The 23,834-nt window shown below is 40.1% G+C and overlaps 1 protein-coding gene across 1 annotated transcript; it reads right to left on the bottom strand.

The window, feature by feature from the left end:
* Window positions 1-1,468: 1,468 nt before the first annotated feature.
* On the bottom strand, window positions 1,469-23,354 carry LOC118593215 (dimethylaniline monooxygenase [N-oxide-forming] 3). The gene is made up of 9 exons (XM_036202544.1): window positions 23,299-23,354; window positions 21,821-21,958; window positions 14,447-14,635; window positions 12,843-13,005; window positions 11,998-12,140; window positions 9,559-9,758; window positions 7,201-7,556; window positions 3,711-3,783; window positions 1,469-3,026 (listed from the first exon to the last, which is right to left on the bottom strand). Exons 2-9 carry the CDS (start codon window positions 21,950-21,952, stop codon window positions 2,684-2,686), a joined length of 1,599 nt encoding a protein of 532 aa, XP_036058437.1. The 5' UTR covers window positions 21,953-21,958; window positions 23,299-23,354; the 3' UTR covers window positions 1,469-2,683.
* Window positions 23,355-23,834: the final 480 nt, after the last annotated feature.

Below are 23,834 nucleotides of genomic sequence, written 5' to 3'. Positions count from 1 at the left end.
GGGGAGGGACACCGCCAGCCGCCACCAGGAGAAGCAACATGTAAAGACACTGGTAAGCCACAAGCCATGTGGCAAAGTATAGATAAGCAGAAATGGGTTAATTTAAGATAGAAAAAGTAGATAACAAGAAGCCTGCCACAGCCATACAGTTTGTAAACAATGTAAGTTTCCATGTGCTTTCTTGTTTGGGTCTGAGCGACTGTGGGACTGGCAGGTAAGAGAGATTTGTCCTGACTGGGCCAGGCAGGAAAACTCTAACTACAAGTGACAGCAAACTCTTTTGAAGATTACAGAAGCCAAAAGGGAAAATAGTAACTTCCAAGTGTCAAGGACCATTTGTACTCTCTACATACCTGTGTCACAGGTTCAGTTCGGTACTGAAGTCTTTATCTGACAAATACCCACATGATTATATAACAAACATAAGGCTATGCATTTTCAGGAGGAAATAGCATTACAGCTTAAACTCTTCCAGAGTCACAGGTGGGCAAAGTCCTGATCAACTTACCTTTCCACATAGCCTTTTATGTTCGGGTCCTCACTCATAGGAAACCTGGTAAGTCAATCTGTTGCAGGGAGTTGGGAATGCAGTTGGCATGACAGTCTACAGCACACAGTTTGACTACTAACGGACAGCTCAGAATAAGAAGGGGTGGTCAGAATGTCCTCTATTACCATTGTGCCAATCCAAGGGGACTGGCAGTGGGAAGGTGACTGTTCAGAGCACTGGTTATCTGTCCCGTGTTGCTGAGAAGAACAGCTCAAAGACTCTGGATAGAGTACTGCACAGCACTATAATAAATACACAACTTTGCATGATAACGCAAAGCCATGGAAGCTCTGACAAGATATGTGTGAAGGGGATAAAGTAATAGTTAATTATATATATAATTATATATATATTATATATATATATCAATCACCCAGAGGTGTGGGCCACCTAAAAGAAGTGAATGGAAAGGCATGCTCTTGAGTGTCTGGCCCCCTCCTCCTGGTGGCCAGCTGGAGAAGTGCAGAAAGTATCTCTCACCTAGCACAAGGCCAGTGTGCTAGTTCAGAAAAGGCTTCACCAATGTTTTCATGCATAAATTAAGAGTACTATTCTTATTTTTAAAGTACATGTTGTGGTCCTCAGGGGTTTCCTTCTGACCTAGGAAGCAAAGGTAATACAACTGCTCAGAGGATAGAGGATGGTACTCTGGAGCTGTGGGAGACACAGTGTATTTTTAATTTCTCATTTTAGACATTTGCGCTATCTCCAACATTTTCTTGTTAAAGATACTTTGCAATGGACAAAATTAGTGAGAAATAAATGATGTATTTGAAAACATTAAAAAACAGAGCATAAGGATTTTATATTTTTTTATTCATATAGATGATAATTATTTTTATGTGTGAAATATGTTGAGTACTTCTTGGAGTACAAGCATTACACATATATGATATTTATCATAATAAGTTTGTAACATAGGGCTGCTATTGCTATACTGCATTTGTTTTGTTTTGTTTCTGTCAAGATACATTTTTATTTCTTCTGTAATATAACAATGATTTTTGGAGAATGCTGTTGAATTTCTCATATTTCTGAGTTTCAAAGGCTTTCCCTAGGGAATCTGTGTGTACAGTGAGATGCCCTTTGAATGGCAATCATTTCCTGATCTGCTGGCCTTGTCATTCTGGAATAATAATTGTCCCCAATTTTTGTTGCTGTGATGAAACACCTGAGGCAGATCAGTGTGAGAGCATAAAACACTGGCATTGGCTGAGTGTCTGGTGTCACACTGTGGTAGACAGAATGGTGGGAGCATATGGGAGAGCTAGCTAACATATCAAGCCAGGACCAGAAAGAAGAAACCAATGGCTTATAAAGCCCTTGAGGGCCTGCTGCATGGAATGACCCAAGGATACCCTGCTGTACTCTACCTCTGGAAGTTCCATTACCTCTTAGCACTGTACACCTTGAGGTCCCCTAGAGAACACTTACCATATTCACGTCATGGCACAAAGAAAACCCATTTTTTAAAAACATCTTTTGTAGCAACTCAAAGGTGTATATTGCTTATTGTTGTGATTATTTATTTGTTCTATGTTGGAGAGTTTCTTTCCTTATTTGGTTGATTTTCTTATCAGTGAAGTGAGCTAATTTGTGTTAACCTTCAATGTGGGTCAGATTTCTATACTGTGTTTCTTAGCTAGGGTCAAGAAATACTGTGTGGAGCATTAGTAATGAAATAAAATTAGAATGTAATAGCCCAGCTCTCCCCACAGGCTCACAAATAGTTTATAGAGGCAGCCTGAGAAGATTATGTTCTAAATGCTCTATTTTATTCACTGTTTGTGTTTGAAGTACACCTTTCAAACATTGTTTAAAAGAGAAAAGGAACCACTTCCAATTGTTTCAGAAAATGATTCAAGTTGGACATAAAAACATAGTTCTCTTTACAAAGTCTTAGTGAAACTTAAAGAGAACTGACTTACAACCTCTGAAAACCAGCATGATTCTGAAAGAGGCTTACTTAAAAGGCCAGAACAAACACTGTCTTGCTTACTAATTAATGCCTTTGTGTCCTGCCAAATGAACTTGAACAGGAAAGGGAGAGGTATGAGAATCTTAATTTTTAAATAGCAAAGTTCCTGCCTGGCTATTGTCAGTGACTATCCGACATTCTAGGGGGAATCCCAATCAGATGAGCACAAAACAAACAGCAACGAGTAGAATAGGAACTGCAAGGAGCCTGAGCAAATCAAAGTATAAGCAAGGCTTCCGAACACCACTAACGACACGCGTCTTCATAGGCTTCAGTGACCGGTCCCACTGGGTTAGGATGGCATTCCTGGCTCCTGACCACTTCCCTGGACCTTCCAACCGGAACTGGTAGGGGCTGCAAGGGCCAAAGAACACTTCTATGGCCAACCTGGGATCCTTGAGAAACAGCTGTAGGATATTGGGCTTTGCTCCAATGAAAGAGGCCAGTTCATCCATGTAAACAATGTAATCTGTCTGGATGGTCTCGCTGTTGCCAAACCTAGAGATGGAGAGGAGAGACTCCTGTCACACCCAGGCTTCACATAAACAAGAAGAGGGAAGGCAACTCACGTCTGTCAGGGGCAGTCATTCTCTTGTGTTACTGAGGGGAATATTTCATATCTCGTTTGGAAATGAATCCTCCAACTCTACAGAGCAGTGGAGAACATTTCATGTCCCTGTGAGCAAATGGATAATTGTCTCTTGCTCAAGTGAAGTTATTCATTTGTAGCTCAGAGCTAATGAGTGACAGACCAGGAATGAAGTCTAGTTTTCTAAGTTAATGCTCATGCTGCTGAGTCAATTTCATTTAAAGCATCTACTTGAAGTATCATCTACCTTGTGAAAGATTTATGAGCTAGAGAACAGGGTTACTCTGAGTTCATCACTTTTGCATGTCTTTTCTGAGATGTGCTGCAGAAGACATGGAAAAGGGGGACAATAAAATGAGGATCCTTAGTCTCACTTTGCACCTTGCACTGAGTGGGACCTAACTCAATGACAGATCTCCACTAATGATTCTTGGATGGAAGATTGTGGCGCATAGCTTTTACTCTGTTAATTTCACCAAGGATCATTTAAGACGAAATCAGTTTCAAATATTGACAAATCCCGATTTTCTATGCAAACCCTAGATCTACATTATTATAGATCTACAATATAATGTACCATATAAAACTCCTACCATTTGAGTTTTTTCCCCATTTTCTCATCAATATCATCCATCATGTCTTTTACAGAAGGCAAAACGCATGTTCCTGAAAAAGAAGAAAGGGCAAAAATGAGTTTCATGAATCCAGCATAGGGGTACCCCAGTATTTTTCTTTCTCAGTGAATTATGAATCATGTTATGTTTCACTTTTAAAGTGTTTATTTTTTCTGTGCATGTGCACATGCATTCATGCCATGGCACAGGTGTGGGGGTCACAGGACAACGTTCTGGAGTCACTTCTCTCCTTTTACTAAGTTCCAGGAATCAAGTCCAGGTCATCAGGCTTTGGAGGCCAGCACTTCTATCCACTGAGCCGTCTTACTGGTCCTGTTTTCATTTGACTTTTTATGCTCAGCGAAACAAAGTCTTGAGCAAATTAGTAGGTGATGGTTTTCAGACTGATGAAGGCTTCCCGCTCTTCTCAGAACGCTTGCCACAATAACAAAAATCTATCATGCACTTATCTTCGTATCTTGGTTCTTAAAGATATCGGATATTTAATATTAATTGAAGAGCTATATCATAAACTTTCAATCACATTTTAAAGAATATTTTCCATAAATTATAGTCTAATGCAGGTGAATTGCAATTATTTTTTCAGGATTTTTGTGTGTATGGGGTATGTGTGTGTGTACCTTTTTGCACATGTCTGTATGTGTGTTGTGTGTAAGATAGATAGATAGATAGATAGATAGAGATATGAGAGAGAGAGAGAGAGAGAGAGAGAGAGAGAGAGAGAGAGAGAGAGAGAGGAGAGGAGAGAGAGAGGCACACAGAGACAGAGAAAGACAGAGACAGAAAAAGACAGAGACACAGAGAATGAGCAGAGGTCGGAGGTCAATCTCAAGTGCCCTTCTCTACAGCTCTCTACCTTAGTTTTTGAGATATGGTCTGCTTTTGAACACAAAGCTCACCAACTGGCTAGACAAGCTAGGCAGCAAGTCACAGGCGCCCTTCTGTATTCACCCATTGTCCCCAGTACTAGGGTTCCAGGCATGCACTGACGTACTTGGAATTTTCACATGGGTGTTGGGTATCTGGATTCAGGCTGCCATGCCTTCATGATAAGTACTTTATTTATGGAACCATCTCTCTGCTCTGATTTTTTTTTCAAGATTCAAGGGGAAAAAAAAAAAAAAACTCCTTAGGGAATTTAGTCTTGCTTTGCCAGAGAAAGGGATTTCAGCAGATAAGGTAGAGAACTTAGTGAAACCCCAATTCTCTTGGTGGAGAAAAAAAGAGTTGTTAAGAGTGACTGAGCCGGGCGGTGGTGGCACACACCTTTAATCCCAGCACTCTGGAGGCAGACCCCGGTGGATCTCTGTGAGTTTGAGGCCAGCCTGGACTACCAAGTGAGTTCCAGGAAAGGCGCAAAGCTACACAGAGAAACCCTGTCTCAAAAAAAGAAAAAGAAAAAAAAAAGAGTGACTGAGATGATGGACTGTACAGATTCACCAAGGATAAGGGGAGTGCCAGGTGATCGGATGCCATTTGAAGCTCCCTCAGGATTTTAGACTCAGATAAGCTAATATGGGTCTCTGAAATACAGACTAAAATATATTGTAGGATAATTTCTTTGGCAATGCTGGAATGACTTTTGAATGAGATTAGAATTTATCTCAAAAATGAATGCTCACCCTTTGCAGGGACTTCTTTAACTCACCATTCTTGCAACCCTTACAGCATCATTGGACAGCTTTTATCAACATGGCCTCATTATAGCCGATGGGCTCTGTCTTATCCAGGTGCAGGTGAAGAGACTGGGAGGTGGGGAATGTGTTCATAAGCCAACTCACTCCCACCATCAGGTTGCTTGTAACTAGCTCCTCTGTCCTGGGGTTCTGATTTTTCTTTTCTGGGTTCTGGGAACCAAATCCAGGGCTTTGTGCTCATTAGGCAAGTGCTTATCACTAAACTCAATCCTCAGCCCTTAGCTGTAGCTCTGGTTCTCCCAACCTATGTTGTTTGCTTAATAGCCCATTTCTTGTAATCTAAACATTTGCCTTTTCCATCAATTTCCTGTCAATTGCCCATTTTGCATTCCTCTTTCAAGGTTATTCTTACAATATATTTATCTACTTATTTGCATTGTGTCTGTGAATGCATACATGCCCAGGTATCATGGTGTGTGTGTGTGTGTGTGTGTGTGTGTGTGTGTGTGTGTGTGTGTGTGTGTGTTGGTCAGAGGACAACTCGTGGAAGTCAGTTTTATCCTTCTACCAAGTGGGTCCCCAGAATGGAGCCCAGGTTAGTCAGCCTTGGCATCAAGCACCCATGTCAACTTGAGTCATCTCCTTCCCCGGTTCCCCTTTCTGTTTTTCTTTCCTCCCTTATTTCCTTTTCTCAGAGCCAAAGTTACAACTCTTGTCGTCACAGAGAGTTTGTGATCTCCCTTTCAGTTCAGTCTCCCCAAGGTGCTGCTGCTTTGCTGGAGTCACTTAGCCCTCTGAGGCCACCTCCAATCTCTGCCTAAGCAGGCAGAGGCAAAGGAGACCCAGGGAGGTCACTGCTGAGTAGGACCATACTGAAATGGGTAGCAGCCTGGTGGCCCAGGCTGTACAGTGCCGTGTATACCCACCCTGAGCTTCAACATGAAAGGGAGACTCTGTAAGCCCCAGCAAGTCAGGGTAGCACTAGATGCTTTAGCTATGGCTAAAACTCCCTCATCAAGAAGTTGCATAACTTAAGGTTCAACTAAACTTTGCCCAGTATGCTTTGACATCTCAGTTTTTTTCTTTAATTCTGGCTCTATGTATTTTCAGGATCTGTGGCTGCTCACAGATACTTCATTCATTACTGTGACTCTGATCATTCATCTGTTACTGTGACTAATCTCAGCTCTGCTACCGGAGAACGCTGGCTGCCTTCCGTGCCTTACCTTAATCAAGTCTGTTGTTTCCTTTTCCTTTTGAAGATATGAATACTATGTACTCTCGTATTTTAGAGATTAAACACCTCTCACATCTTGTACTTCCAGTCTCTAGTCAACCACTGCTTGTCCTTAACTAACACACTGCAGAGAAGAAAATAGCACAGAAGACCCACTGCCTTCCCAGAGTCTGTGTTCTCCCTGGCTGTAGATATCTGAGCTGGCTGGAGGTTGGCCTGGAACTACCCTTCCCTACCACCCTTTCAGGTAATGTAATTCTATTCAGTTTGAAATCACAATTTAATAATGTTGTCTTGCAGTTAGGACCAAGAACTCTTGGAGTCCTTGTCTATTGAATGATCTCAGGTAATTGTCAGCTCCCAAGAATCATAAGTAGCAAAAATCTCCTAATAATATCACACTGTTTCATATGATAACTTAGTGCCACATGCTTCAAATTGCTTAGAGTACAGCACCAATGGAAATAGAGTTACAAATTCGCAACGTTGGGTAGGTCTCTTAATTAGGATTATTACTTAGATTCTGAAAAGTACTCTTATTAGCATCCATTGTTGAACTTTCTGGCATACTTACCCTTTATTACTTGTGCAGCCCAGCGTGCCTGTAGGTCAGTTGTGGGGATGGCAGCCCCAAGGGACTGGACAAGGCCAATCACTGCCATGGTTGGTTTCTCCAGTTGAGGCGGGAAGATGCCTTTGTACAGGGTGACCTCATTGTTTCTGCTTTTGATGATGGAGTCATCCAGGAAGGGGTAGGCATAACCATAGCCTGTTGCGAAGATGACACAGTCAATGTCCTCAAACACAGTCCCATCCTCAAATACAGCGGAGGTCTCTGTGAACTCCTTCACGTTGGGTTTGATGGACACAGTGCCGCACAGGATGCGGGCTGGGAGCTCATCATTGAACACAGGCTCTTTCCTGAGGGTTCTGTATGGACAGAAGAGACTGGTCATTGTTACAGTAACATGGCCCCCTCGTCTTAGTCTCTATACGAACTGTGAAGGACAGAACACAACAATCAAAGAGTTTCCCCTAAGCTATGGAATATCACTGATGCATGTGAAGAACAAAACTGATATGAGGCCGTGTAGGGAGCAGGAGAGGTTGCTAGAAAAGCCTAGATTCAGAAAAGTTGTAATGTAACTGGTATCGGAAGTCTTTCATTGCTTCCTATTACCCACGAAATTGAGAAGATTCAGTTCTCTTGAATTCCCCACATCTCACTTTTGTTTCTGGAATGACAGTATCATCTATCTTAGATCACAGGGAAATCTGAATAATATAAGGGATTTTGTAGGCTGTAACACAGACAAAGTACTAACAGTGTTAACTTCGTATTTTCCAAACTGGCCATAGTAAGACAGACTTGAAAGGGTAAAAGGAGTACGTGAGAGGGCCACACCTGGGTTTTCATAGAGTGGTGAAATGTGAGACGCATGAAGTCATTGCACCACTTAGGTCAAAGAAAACACACCTGGGAGCTTAGAGAAGGCTAGAAGAAGTAGAGAATAGTTTGAAGCACTGGCCCCTGGGGATCTGAAAAGAGATCCTTATTTTTGATTAGTAAAATCTCTATGCATGCAGATCATTCGGGAGTTGACAATGAACTTGAATGACATGGAAGGAAAGGGCTGTTTATGTCTGGCCAAGACAGGAGAAGAAGCTGCAGAAGGAGAAACTGAGATTGTGAGATTAGGTGGAATTCTGGTTGGAAAAGGGCTAGATTCAACTGCACTGCTTACCTGCCAATTGTATTACACTCAATACCCTCAGTCGCTAAGCACCCCAGCCTCACTGAGACTGCATTTGCCAAGGCTGTCAGAATAAAGCTAAAGGGTCAATTATATTCCTGAACTTACTAGTAACTTTTGACTTAGTTAATTGTGTCTTCCCTCCTGAAACACTGTCTGTCTTCAAAGATCATTACTTTTTCTTAGTTCCTTTCCTAGCATGACTATTTTTTCTCAGTGTTCCCTGCTGCTCTTTTCTTCCCCATGGGATTGCTGAACCAGCCCCTTTTTATCCTTCTGCATCTACACCCCTCATTTAAGAGATGGCATAAAATTTAACTTAGGGTTTGAACCTAATTCAAGGACCCTCTTGAAAACTGTTTTTATGGCATTTTCATCCCCTAGCCTGCGTTGTATTCCCTATAACACACATTACTACTAAGTGTTTATTGTAGGTTTATGGCTACTAAGAATGTACTCTATTAGGACAGGGTTCTGTTTGTTCTACACCCTGACGTATCCACAAACACTTAACTTGGGACCCAACACAGTAAATACTTCATTTGTGGAGTTAATGAGTTTATAAGAAGTTTGGGATTTGTATGCAATGTTGAAGAAATGCCAGACTCATGTAGACTTAGTCAAGTGAGAGCATCCTTTGAAGGGGTTGAGGAAAGAGTACTCCACTTTGACATTAAAGTGTGAGGTCATAAGTTTTATGGATAAAAAACAAAGGACCTTGAATCAGCAGATGTGGGTTTATACTGAAGGTTGCTTCTACTTCCTGAATGTGGGACTTTGGTAACATTATTAATTCTATTGTATGTCAGTTTTCTTAGAAAAGCAGAATAAACAGAGTCCTCTTCATAGTTGTGTGGGTGTATGTCATATGCCAGAGCCTAAAGGAGAGAATAGGTAAAACTCTGGTAATATATGAAGTGCTTAAAACAGTTTTTTTTTTTATTACTGTTACTATGGGAACTAATTGCTTCAGTATTACCTAAGTTTCTAGAAGTACAAATCTGGTATGAAGGTTATGTGGAAATCACTCCCAATGTTTGCAGTTCTTTATCCTTTGATACATGAGGTGTGATGACTTCATGAATATTTTTGATTTGTTTTGAGGTTACAACACACATCAAGGGTTGTTGACACTGAAGTAAATGTTAGCAGGCATGTTGTGTTTTAGTTCACATTACCCATTTAAAGGCATCAAGCCATAGTTTTCGTGCTTGAATCTCGCATTCATCTGCTTCATGTACCACCAATCAGAGATGGCTGTGGGTAAGTTGTTCTTGAGGAAAGTCTGAAATCGAGTGATCACCAACATGTCCCAGGGGTAGCCATCATCCCAGACCCGACTCATCACCCAAGATCCACTTCTGGAGCTGATGACAACCTTAAAAATAGAAATGCTAAATGTAGTGAGTGCAGTGCATATTGTAAGATGCCCTCCACATCTCCCTATGAGAGTGGGCTTGTTACTCTTGCTCTTGGGTTTTTAGTTTTGTTCTTTCTTTGTTTTGCTGTTTTCTTTTACCAGGAGGAAGTAGGAACCCCTCAGCTGCCAGACCTCCTAAAGAGAATTGTTTTGACTAAAGAAATGGGCTCCACTCAGGGCTTAGTTCAAAAACCTTAAACAATATACTTTTACTTATGAAGAATCCATGTTTTTTTCAGCTCTCCATTGAAGTCTTTGAAAAGATCACTCACTGGGACGCCAACCTTTCTTTTCTATCTCAGTTCCTGTAGCTGCTCTGCTCTTGGAATCTGATGTTCTGAATTTGTTCTCTTAAGTTTTCTCCAGCTCCAGTCTTAAGTTCCTCTGAGCTTTCTGAGAAGTTGCTGATATTTTGGTCTTCAATTATTTTTCCCCCAATGGGAAAAGTGAGATTCAAGGACCGTTTACCTACAGTTGAAGGCACTCACTTATGCGGGAGCATTAACACACTTGATGGATTATATCCGTTGTTCACATTAAGGACCTTTATTTCAGCAAGACAAGTCAGTGGTTGTCAAATACACAGTACTGATTCCTGTCTTCATTGTCATTCCCCTTCCTAAGAACAGTTTCTGCCACCACAGCAACTATATTTTTAAAATATATTTTTTATGTTTCTCTTTCAAGAATGGGTTCAGGACCATCTCTGTTGTGTTACCTCCAATTCTACAATCTTTTAGGCATTTAGCGTCAGAATCATCCATTCATCTCTTATTCCAGTGCTAGTTCTCTTACACTGTTGTCATGCATTCTGCTTGAGACTGTCTATGTGTGCCAATGTGTGTGTGTGTGCCTGTGCGTGTGCGTGTGTGTGTGCATGTGCGTGTGCGTGTGTGTGTGTGTGTGTGTGTGTGTGCGTGTGCGTGTGCGTGTGTGTGTGTGTGTGTGTGTGTGTGTGTGTGTGTGCCTGTGAGTATGTGTGCCTGTGTGTGTGTGCCTCTGTGTATGTGTGTGTGTGTTGACTGGATTTTATGACCTCTTAAGAAAGAAGGTCATGTAGTTAATTTCTTTGCATGCCTCCTGGTTGTCAAGGGCAGTGTGTGGAACAGAGGCATAGGAATAGGTTTTTATGCCATTTGTCCCGACATGATCTTCATAATCTTGACAATAATATCATGGAGTAAAAGTAGAAACATCCTGGGATGTTCAGGGACCTGTTTTGGGGGTATATGACATCAGAAGGCCTAATATCTGGAAATAAGATTCCTGCCTTTGGGCTTCTGGAAAAGCAAACTTTAACGAATCTTTCAAAGTGAGAAGATGACATTTGTTTAAAGTCACACCCTAAGAGGATCTTCATCATTCCCTTCCATCCTGCTTTCAATCTCCCTTTATACACCCTTCTTTCCCAGACCCACTGAGATGCAGCCAAGAGGCCTTTTGTTGGTGTTTGAGACACCAAATTTCTGACTTCAAGACATTTTACCTGGAGACCTCTTCTGATACTGTGCCTTTCTCAATTTCTGGTTCTCTGTGTGTGTCATCATCTCCAGGGGTCTTTCCCTCCACATGGGGAACAGGTCACCCCTATTAATCACATAAACCCTGGGCTTTGTTTTCTTTGCTAGCACTTTCCACAATCATAATTTACACATTAGAGCATTTACTTAGTTAATATCTTGGAGTTCAAGAGTGAGAGTTATGTTTGTTTAGTTCAACACTCTTTCTCCAATACCTAGGCCAGAACAAGATATAACCAGAGATTGAAAACATGCATGGATGGGTGAATATGCAGCTCTCTGTCGATATTGACCAAATCAGGTTTTAACTCTGTCACATTCTCATTTCTAAATTGGTTTGGGTTTTATCTGTTTTGTTGTTGAGGGGACCAGAAACCCAGAAGTATAGAACAACTTATCTTGGCATCTCAGTCATAGCTTTAACCTTAAGTCAACTAGTTTTAGAGGAAATGGTCAGACATACATGAGTTATCAAATGTCTCAAGAAGCTTGTTGAGTAGGAAACATCACTAATGATACCTATAAAGCTATTTCAAATCCCACTTGTTACCTAGGAAGCTGAGGTATGTGAAATATCACTTGGTTTTCACATGCCATCCCAATCCATAATGGTTTTCAAAGGATAGTAACAGTTTATGTCCCATTAAGATTGTCTGTGGAGTGTGTGGGTATGGTACCTGTTGAGCTGTGTGGCTGAGTTCCGCAGCAATGTCACAGCCTGAGTTCCCAAGGCCAATCACCAGGGCTCGTTTTCCCTTCCACATCCCTGGTTCCTTATAGTCCCTGCTGTGGAAGCATTTGCCTTTAAAACGGTTCAGTCCTGAGTGAAAAGTGAGAAATATATGAATCAATTTGATTTCTATTAAAATAAAACAATAAAATAAAATATTTAGTGGTCACAAAATAAGAAAATTTAATAGTCTTAATAAATTATATATAACAGAAATGTGTTTTAATATGCCTGTTTGTAGTTTAATTAAAAAGACATTACTGCAGTTTGGGGGGGACGGCTTGAGTCTATTCCCCAGAGGTACATGTGCTGCCAGCTTGGTCCCCAGTGTAGTGGTACTGAGATGTGGATATAAATCTTTAAGAGGTGGTGGCAACTGGGAAGTAAGTTGGTCTTTGAGGACACCATCCTTGGAAAGGAGGGTGGAGCGAGTTTAGTTACATGAGAGCAGCAACTTTTTTGTTCTATAAAGAGCAAGCCTGCCCGTTGAATCCCTCTAGCTGCCCTATCACGCTGTAATCCTTAGCTGCTGAACAGGGCTAGTTCTTTTTCCATTTCTTTACCATGCTGTGATGCAACTTGGGCAGGGTGGGGGGATGTCCTTGCTGGAATGTTAGCACCATGCTGTTTAGACTTGCCAGTACCTGTAATTAAGGGCCAAATCTCTTTTCTCTACAATGTCTTAGTCACCAGGTATTCTGTCATTTGCCTGAGAAAGTCGACTAACATAGACATCACTAAGATGTTTATTCTCAACAGAGGTGTAGGTGGCTTCCTCAATTTCAGCCTTACCTGGAAAGGAGTCTTTTGGTAGATGGGGGTACACATGATGCCCAGAACAAATCATTACAGCATCAAAGACAGCTGCTTCTTTTTTACCGTTCTTTTCAGTGGTAACTTCCCATTTGCCAGTAGTTGAGAAATCAGGACATTTATTTATACTGGTTACAAATGTCTAAGGAATGAAGAGAGAAATCCTTCTTTAAGAAACTAATAGTAGATTGGTCTTAATAAAATCATTTAATTAGTAAGGATTTTGAATTCTTAAGGAATTCAAAAGTCTCTCAGAAGAAATAAAAACATTAGATTGTGTATGTATGTATGTAGGTGTCAATATATATATACATATATATGTATATATATGTGTGTGTGTGTGTGTGTGTGTGTGTTCTTCTTTGGCTTGTTTTAAAATACTTTTCATTGTTTACTGCAAATAGTTACATTTATGGTCTCACAAAAGTATGGCTTTCTATGCTTTACACAAAAAGTCTAACAAATATCTAGTTCTAAATGTTTTGTATTTTTTTCATTAAACTTCTTTATAGAAAGTAATGTATATGTTCCACATTACCCAACTCCTTTAGTAACAGTGAAGAAATAATTTTGGGGTGCATTGTGCTATGAACACAGTTTGGTTGACACAATTATATTCACTCCAACAAAGTCTTGTCAAAATATTTGCTTCCAAATAAACATTTCTGATATGGCAAAGAGAGACTTTCAGCCGAAACAGGTCATCCAAAGCTAATTATGTGGCTGTTGTCTTTATGCGTACATTATGAGTGGCAAACTGCCAGTTGACATGTGTAAATAATGAACAGAATGATGAATTTAAAAAGTTCTGAACCACTGGACCAGGCTGCTAATGTTATAGCAGAATATTAACTTCCACACCTGGTCCCCATTCTGATAATCCTCCAGCTTCTTCATTACATATATTTACATTGCTTCCTCTCAGGTCTTTTACCAGTAGACACAGGCTGGTAGTTAAAATCTTAGGCAAAACAGTTAGAAATATTGTGTAGCAAGAATAATTATTGCATTTGTTGATTTGTGAAAGCTAAATAATGTATAAATATCTTTATATCTTGTTGTAATCCTTACAGTTGGGATGAGAGTGTTATTAATTCATATGGTTATAAGAATTAAAAATATTTTGGATATTACAATGGAACTTAAGAGTATAGGAAATACAAACTTTAGGCACCTATGAAATAGATAGCAATTCATATATGAATATGAATATTATTGGAAATAATTGCTTTTATTTTAATATAAATTTATGAATAAAAGTTCTTTTAATCATTAAAAAAGCTTCTTTTGGATGCATGGATTATTTAGAAGTAAATTTACAAACCCATGGATATTTTGTATCTGTTTTTTTGTTACTGGTTTCTAAGTTGTTGCCATTTTGATGTTAGAACTATATGTGATATAGTTGCATATTTCTGACAGATTCATGAGAGAAAAGTAGTGTTCACAAATCTACAATCAGAGAAAGCAAACTGTTAAAAATATTGATGAAAGAAAGGGACCCTGGGGGAAAGGTGGGAACAGAGCCACAGCCATGGACTTCCTGATTGCTCTCTGACACTGCTTGGCTGACAGCATCTTACCTCAAATTGTATGTATTTTAGAAGGTTCTTTTCTTTGGCAAATGAAACAATGTATTCTTGGAGCTTGCTGTTATGCATAAAGTTGGGGAAGTCATCAGGATAGGGGAAGTCTGGAAAGCACATCATTTCTTTGGAAGAGTTGGTGAAGACTGATCGGTAAATGCTAGCCCTGCCCTCTTCTGTATGGTCCTGTGAATGAAATTTCCAGATGGAAGAAGACTGGTAAGTGAGTATACTGTTCTTGTTTATATTCAGTTCCAAGTCATTAGTAAGTTGAATTGGTCTTTACCCACTAGTGAATCTGATAAGAGGACAAATAAATACGAACTTCCCCTAAACAATTTACCAAGGAGATTTAGAATGTGGAGGTACATACTTAATCTGTTTTCTTTTCTAAGGGAAACAAAACACAGGATTTTTCTATGTCACCAACTCATGAACATGAGCAACTAGTAGTCAATATGATTTGCAAAAACAGTGATAGGCAATTGGAACTATCTATAATATTTGTAAATGTGAGCATTTTAAATTCTAATCTTTCAAAATTAAATGTAAAGTTTGTACTGCTTATTTTGAACCAAGCATATTGAATTTATGAGCATTGCCTGCCCATTGAGCATTTATGTAGGTAGCAGAGTTTCAACTTTTAGAATTACAGAAATGTTTGCATTGGTAATATTTTTTAAATTTAATTAATCTATTTATTTTACATCCTGACCACAGTTTCCTCTCCCTCTTCTCCTCTCATTCCCTCCCCTCTTCCCTCTGCTCACCCTTAATCACATCCTCTTCTGTTTCTGTTCAGAAAGGGGCAGGCCTCCCATGGGTATCAACAAAGCATGGCATGTCAAGTTATGGTAAGACTAAGCACTTCCCCTTGTATTAAGGCTGGGCAAGGTGACCCAGTATGGGGAATAGGTTCCCAAGAGCCAGCCAAAGCATTAGGGACAGCTGCTGCTCCCATTGTGAGGAGTCCCACAAGTAGACCAAGCTACACAATTGTCATATATATTTAGAGGGCTTAGGTCACCTATACATTTATATATTTAGGGCTTTATTTCGGGCTTGGTTTAGACTCTGTGAGTTTTTATGAGCCAGGTTAGTTGTTTCTGTGGGTTTTCTTGTGATGACCTTGACCCCTCTGGCTCCTACAATCCTTTCCCCTCTCTTCAGCAGTGTTCCCCATATTAATGGGGCAGTTACAGAATTGTGCTAAGAATTCTAAAGGAGGTACTAAGTGATGATGTAAGAAGAAAAGAACATTGAAGAAAAAAGACTTAGCAAAGAGCAGATCAGGACATTGTATTCTGGGTCTCATCTATAGCCATACACTGGTAAACTCACACACAGACACACATGTATGCACACACGCACGCATGCATTCATGCACACATGCCCACCATCACCACCACCAACAAAACAGCCCCAACCTACCAACCAACCAACCAACCAAACAAACAAACAAACAAAATATTACAGCAATCCAGAGTTAGATTCAACTCCTGTAGACTTCGTTTTAGTTGGCCTGGAGTTTCAAATGTCCTTCAAGTAATAGTATAGAATAAAATTGGTAGAGGGTAATGACCACCAAAGTAGATACTATGCAGGAGCACACCTTAGAACCTGTTTGTTGCAGCTGGTGCCTCAATATATGTGTGAAGTGAACTAAAAACACTAAATTAAAAAAAAAATGCTTGTTTATGGGTGGGGTATACCTGTGTGTCCATGTGCAAATGTGCCCCTATCCTTTGTGTGTGTGTGTGTGTGTGTGTGTGTGTGTGTGTGTGTAGGTCAACCTCAGGTGTGTGTTCCTTAAGAGCCATCCACTCACTGATAAGGCTAGGCTGGCTTGTAAGAAAGCTCCAGGAATCCTCACATCGTTTGAATTACAAACCTGGGTGCTGAGGCTTGAACTCAGATGCTCACACTTGCAAAATAAGCACTTTACTGACGGAGCTAGATCCTCAGCCCAAGGCATTAAATTAAAAGAGAAAATACTGTAAAGACCATGATAAAAGAGCTGACACTTTGCTTGGATCTCTAAAATCACCAAGGTATGTTGTGAGTGCTCTATAGGTTTAGATGAAATATCTATCTTTCTCAGCACCTCCATAAACAAGAAATGAGTAAGCTGTCTGGATTGGACCTTAAGCTTTGTGATGAGAGATTAAATTGCAGATCTCTATGGATGGCTGTGAGTTTGTAGAGAAACATGAAGATCATTAGAAAGTTCTCAATAGGTGGCATGTAACTCAAAGCTGATGGGTGCCCAGGTTACGACCTTTTAGTAAACATTGGAATATTAGGTCATGCCAATCACTATCACTAGCACGACTGAAGTTTATTTATTGTCAAGGGACAAATTAGCTGTTCTGTTTGTTTCAAAAAGGAATGTGACTTTGAAATGGGACCCGAGTTTTCTGCTGTTCATGTGACTCATGCACATGGGAAGTCTGTATGAGATTTTTGAGGCGTTGAAGGGATTTGTAGCTTCCAGTGAATTTAGAAAGCTTGATAGAAATGATATTGCTAGGGAAGAGGAAAAAAGTAAGGGATGTATTAATTCACATAGAGCCTCTCAACCCGAAAATCCCAAATCTGAAATGTTTTGAGCACCAGCATGGTATCACAAGTAGAAAAATCCAGCTGTAGGTGGGATATCCATAGAGACCCCTCTCTTCAAGGCTCAGGGAACGTTGTAGAAAAAAGGGTAGAAAGAACATTGGGGATGGAGAAGGGTGTTGTGAAAAGATGTCCTCTGGACAGGACATTGCACACATGAACTCACAGCAGGTGTTGTTGCCTGCGTGGGACCTACACAAGGTCAAGCCAGTTAAAAATTCAAACATGGATTGGAGAAAGGGCTTCTGTGATCCCACTCCAAGGTGAGGGACTATTGGCAGTTAATGGCTGCTGGGAGGAGGAAGGAACTAGTTCTTTCCTTCTTCTTTCCTTTCTCTCTTCCTCCCTTTCTCCCCCTCTCTCCCCCTCTCTCTTTCCTTCTTTCTTTTTGTTCTCAACCCATCCCAACTTCTGCCCCCCTCCACTCTTCCTAGTAATCTTCCCACCCCTCTCAGATCCACTCCTCCTCTGTTTCCTTCAGAAAAGGTCTTCTATGTATATCAACTGAATGCAGCAAACACAATACACTAAGTCTACACACAAATCCTCGTATCAAGACTGGGTGAGGCAACCCAGTAGGAAGAAAAAGGTCTCAAGAGCAGACAAAAGGGTCAGAGATACCCCCATTCCCACTGCTAGGAGCCCCACAGAAATACCAAGCTAACAACCAAAACATGTATGCAGAGGACCTAGTGCAGACCCATGCAGGCTAGAATTACCTTTCTTTTTGGATTTAGGTACTGGTAGATTACTCAAGCCCCTGTTGGTGACCCATACTCATGAGCAGATAGGCAACACTAACTGAACTCAGTGAATTACACACACACACACACACAGAAAGAGAGAGAGAGAGAGAGAGAGAGAGAGAGAGAGAGAGAGAGAGAGAGAGAGAAGAGAGAGAGAATGAAGTTGAGAAGGCAATGTGTCTGGGAATGCGGAAGGGGGAATTGGAGTGAGGAATTGGGGGTGGATATGAGGCACATATGATCAAGATACACTGAATACATGTATAAAATTTTCAAATCATAAATAAAAATTAATAACATGGTTGTGTGTAGAAAAAGACCCTATATTAAACTTCTTGTAAATCAATGCAATTTATGAATTAATTATTTGGGGGGCGGATGTTGGGGAACAGAAATTTTAGCTAAAACTCTGGCCTGGTCAAAGTAGTTTATCTACTTTGTGGGTCAGCAGTGACAGGGCAGTACCTCACTCTGGCTTTGAATCGGGGATGGAATAAGTACCCAGTGGGTAGCATCTGCTGATAGGCTACTTAGGATAAATGGATAGTTAGTGATAAAACATCAAAAGAACTTTAAAATGTGTCCTATACTGCCCTTTGCTGCTGTCTCATTAGTTTTGGGTTTTGCAAGAACAAACTCCACACCAGAATCTTCTAAATTGCTTTTTTAATCCCCCCTTCCCTCTCCTGCCTTCTCCTCTCCCTTCTCCTACCCTTTCCTCCCCTTCTCTTGACCCCATGTATTCTAGGCTGGCCTGAAACTTGCTGTGTATCTGAGAACGGTCTTGAGCTTCCAGATCCTCTTGCTTCCACCTCCTGCGTGCTGAGATTAGAGGTGAGAGCCACTATGCCCGGTTTTGTGGTGCTGGGAATTCAACCTTAAGGCTTCTGAATGAACTCTGAATTGTATTAATTTGTAAACTCTACCACTGACCCACACTCCCAGTATCTCATTTTTGACACTGTTATTGCTATTACTTAGTGTGCTGTTTTGCTTTTATTGTTAGAAAATAGCAAGCTTACATAAATACTAAAGAAATGTTTTAAAATAAATTTCTTTAAAAACAAGTAACATTACACAGATTAAGTAGGTTCTATTTAGCAATATGTATAGCAACAATTAGTTGAAAAGCCAAGACTTGTTAATGAGTACACAATGTAGAAAAAATAAGTAACTGTATTCGTAATGCAAAATGTGTTGGAGGAAACAAGAATGGAGAGATTTTTATGTGTGATTTAAGTTGTTTAATTTAAAGTAGACATAACTACTTTCTGAATGTGTTAATAAACTGAGTGTTTTGTGTTCTAAAAATAAGCATTTTAATTGTATATAGTCATTGTAAATAGATGATATTGTCCTGCATAAAGACACGTTGTCAGGAATGTGTTTCTCCAGAGAGGACAGTGCCCTCCCACACCCCCAACATTACTACTTTTATTGTACTACCTTGTAGGCTGTCATATAAAAATCACATACATGTAGGCATTGCATAGTGCTTAAACCAGAGTATTTAGAAATTGTATCTTTTAAATAATTAAAAATATGCTGGCTAACCCAGAATTGTGCATATTTTGAGCCACGATGTTTCAATGAATAGGTACAATACATGTTGATCAGATTAAGGAAATGAATTTTCTATCCCTTGTCATCACCTTGTGTTTGGAGTACTTGGAAGACTCTTTTATAGTTATTCAAAAACCACATAATTGGTTACTAGAAAGTATAATATAGAGCATATTACTTCCATCTACTTGTTTCTGTGTGTCTGCTATCTAAACTGCCAGTGTCTACTCCAATTCTCTCCTTTCCCAGCCTTTAGTATTCACTACTACACATTCAATTATTTAAGAACACATTTTGTTAATTTAACACAATGACTTCCATTTTCAACTGTTTTGCTGACAATAATGGGATGGTATTCTTTTTAAGGTCAATCACTATTCCATTCAGACTATGTGCCACACTTACTTCATCCATTCACCTATCATATCCTGTGCTGCTGGGGCCATATACATTTTCTCTTTGCCTGTATTAATGTCTTGAAATGCTTCCCATTTTCTTTTAGTAATTATGTAGTTCTGGATCTTACATTCAAGTTTTAAACCATTTTTGCTTTATTTTTATGTGTGTGAGAGGTATAGGGGGGTCAAATTTTAATAATCCATTTGTGAATTTCCTGTTTTTCCAGTACCATTTACCAAGGAGCTTATCTTTTCTTTTTCTAGTAAAGATTAAAGAGGAAGAGATTGTAAAAAGGAATCTCATTCACAATTGGTACAAAACTACAAAGGAGTGGGACATAGTGGTGCACGTTAATCCCAGTGCGTGGGAAGCAGAGACAGGTGGATCTCTGTGTGTTTGAGTCCATCCTGGTCTACAGAGTGAGTTTCCAGATACCTAGGGCCAGGACTATGTAAAGACCCTGTTTCAAACAAACAAAAAAACTACAAAAGAATAAGTTTAACCTGGGAAGTAGAAGACTTTTCGATGAAAATTGTAAAACTCTGATGAAAGAAATTAAGGAAGACCTCTCTAAATGGAGATAACTCTGATGTTCACAGATGGGAAGAACTGATGTTACTATATACGTACTACCCTAGTTATTTACAGATTCAATGCAAATTATTATTCAATCTATCAACATACTAATGATGTTCTTCACAAAACTAGTGAAAAATGTCTGGAATTCCTCTGGAAGGACAGAAGACGCCAAATAGATACAATTTACTTGAACCAAACCAAACCAAAGCAGTACTAAAGAAACAGACAAAAAACCAAAAGCTGGAAGTAAACACATTACCTGACTCTGAAATATACTACAAAGCTACAGAAGCCAAAACAGCATGGTAGTAGCATAAAAACAGACAACTAGACCAGTGGAACAGAATATAGAGCATTAGAAATAACCCAATACATTTGTTGCTAATAGATTCTTGACCAAATCCACCTGATAAATTGAAATTTGTGGTCTAAATCACTAACATGACCTTTTGTAACCTCACATTTAAAACATGGATGCTGCGGGATGTCATTCTGTATACTGTGAATATGTGTTGCTCTGATTGGTTGATAAATAAAATGCTGATTGGCCAGTAATCAGGCAGGAAATATAGGCGGGGCAAGCAGAGAGGAGAATTCTGGGAAGAGGAAGGCTGAGTCAGGAGTCACCAGCCAGACACAGAGGAAGCAAGATGAGGAGGCAGAACTGAGCAAAGGTACCAAGTCATGTGGCTAAACATAGATAAGAATTACAGGTTAATTTGAGTGCAAGAACTAGTCAATAATGAGCCTGAGCTAATGGCCAGGCAGTTAAAATTAATACAAACTTCTGAGTGATTATTTTATAAGCAGGCCACAGGACTGCAGGGTCCTGGTGGGATCAGAGAAACTTTCCCACTACACATTATTTATTTATTTTGTGTGACAAATGTATACATGTCCAAGAGCATGCTGAGGCCAGAAGCTGAAGTCTTCTTCAATCCCTTTCCTCCTTTTTTGAGGTACAGTCTCTCACTGAGCATGAGCTCACTGATTTGGCTAGACTGGCTGTCTGGTAGCCATATGTATGGGTATAGCTTTGCCTCAGTATATGGGATCATAGGTGCACACAACTGTACCCTGACTTCTATGTATTTTCTGGGCATCCAAACTCAGATCCTCATGCTTATGGGGCCAAACACTTTACTCACTGAGCCATCTCCAAGACCTACCTGTTCACTTTTAAACAAGGAAGACACATATTTATATTATATACAAGTACCTAGTATTTGACTATGGATTTTTAATCTCCAAGTTAATCTTACTTGTTATCAGAGGTTAATTCTGTACATAAACAAACTCTCTAAGGCAACTGGTTTTCTGTGAAATTGCAAGGGGGTTATTTCTGACCTGCTTCCTCTCTTATGTTTTGTGGGATCAAGTCCTGCTAGCAATCACAACTGTCACCTAGGCAGGCCTGGAGCCCCCTCCTCCACTTCCCTGCCTGTTGCACAGATGCCACACTCACTGAGAATTTCCACAGGCCTCCAACATCATCGCTCCTCTCAAAGCAGGTGGGCTCCAGCCCCTCCTCCAGACAGCTCCTGATGGAGGCCAGGCCACTGACCCCAGCTCCAACAATAGCCACTCTCCTCTTCATGGGTTCCTGTGGAGTGAGGCAGAGATCATTTGCAGCAGCATTTCTGAGACCTTACTTTGGTGTTTGCTTTTGGTTTAATGAGAAATTTTGTTTTGGCATGAATGAAAACCTACCCAAAGTACTTTAGAACTTCTGTTAGTCATCAAAGTACTTTCTGGTTCATGCCAAATAAGCAGCTAAAGAAAAGTCACCTTGAGACTTATGATCTTTGGTAACCTCACATTTTAAAAGTTTGTTTAACTTTTAAACAAGTTAGTGTGTGTGCACATGTGCGCACACATGCGTATTGAGGGAGGGGATGGAACATCCACACGTGCACAAACATGTGAAAGCAAAATGTATTAAGCATTTTCTTTTCAGTCATCTCCCCAAATTAAGAGATTCACAACTAAGCTGCATAAACATTCACCCACACCACACATTCACAGCTACATTATAGACATACACAGCTCCACAAAAATGTTTATATGTGGATAAAGCAAACCAAGATCTATGTGTATATGTGTGATGGTCTCTTTGTGTGAGAGTGTTGGTTTCATGACCATCTGCAGATGCTCAGGTTCCTTCAAAAAATGGCCTGGGATTTTGGTTTAACCTATGGGATCCTCCTGCATCCTTCGATTCATCTCTGGATTACTTGTAATTTATAATATTACCAATTCATTGGAAATACTTGTTTCGCTATATCACTTAAATAATATCAAGAAGGGAAAAATGTGTGTATATTCAATACAGATGCAACCCTTATAAGCCTAACCACAGCATTGTTTCGTGGGTGCTTGAATCTTTATATATGAAACACACAGATATACATACCCTTAAACACATACATACTTGCACATACATACATGCATACACACATATACATACAACATACATGTATGCCTTTGTCTAATTTACTTGACATAAGACTGGGAACACCTACATCTCAATATGTCAGGTAGTCTGTCCTTTTCCTTCCTCAACAAAAGTCACCATTGCCTTCAAACAATGTCTTCCCATTATTATCCATTCTCAACTACTCCATTCTCTTCCAAGAAAATCATGCTTCCTAATATTTTTTTATCCTTAGATTCTACCCCTACTTCTCTATTTTTCTTTTTGAGTAAAATTTCATAGCTCTGCAAACAAACAAAATACTTGGATGATGAGAATCCTATTTTAGGACACCCAGGAAAAATAAAAACCAGGCAACTTCCTGAATGGCATGCCATGTTGATTCTAGCCACAGTGAATGAAGAACCACCCAACTCCATTTACCCACCTGACTCTCCTCCACACTCCTTTTCCATTCACCTCCCAGACTTCCCTACCCCCAGCCCACCTCAATAGCTTTCTTTTTCTACCTTCTCCTTGTCTTCCCTTCTTCTGTGTGTTTAAGCCTCGAGTCTTCTAGGGAGTCTGAAAGAGAAAATGCTGGACACCTGATGGTAAGTGGGGGAGTGTGTTATTGGAATAGGGAGGAGCTTCTCTTAAAGGGATAATTCTTGGTCCTGTAGCAAGTGAGCACACACCCCAGCTTCTGTGATGTGTGGGTCTCTGGGGCCACCTTTCTGGTCATTCAGACCTGCTTTCCTGTTAGCAACCTCCAGTTTCACCCCTAGGTCCTTGCCTGGGAGGCAGCAATTTCTCCAAGTTGCTATGGTTCTTGATTCCATTTCCTTACGTATAATTCCAAAGTTTACCTTATTTTCCTTATTTGTAGGTTTTTTGAGGTAGCCGTGATAACCTTCCAAACTCTATGAGAAATTAATCATAATTGGATTGGAGATAGACCAGCAGTGAGGATAGCTTTTCTATGCTATGAAAATCCCTGACTTATTAGTCACAGATATAGCAAATAGGTCAGACCTGGTCATGGTCTTTAGAAAAATTGTATTAT

The sequence above is a fragment of the Onychomys torridus genome, chromosome 11 (assembly GCF_903995425.1).
Source record: "Onychomys torridus chromosome 11, mOncTor1.1, whole genome shotgun sequence".
Taxonomy (NCBI): Eukaryota; Metazoa; Chordata; class Mammalia; order Rodentia; family Cricetidae; genus Onychomys; species Onychomys torridus.
The sequence above is the reverse complement of the archived record's forward strand: the minus strand, read 5'-3'. Positions and strand labels throughout refer to the sequence as shown.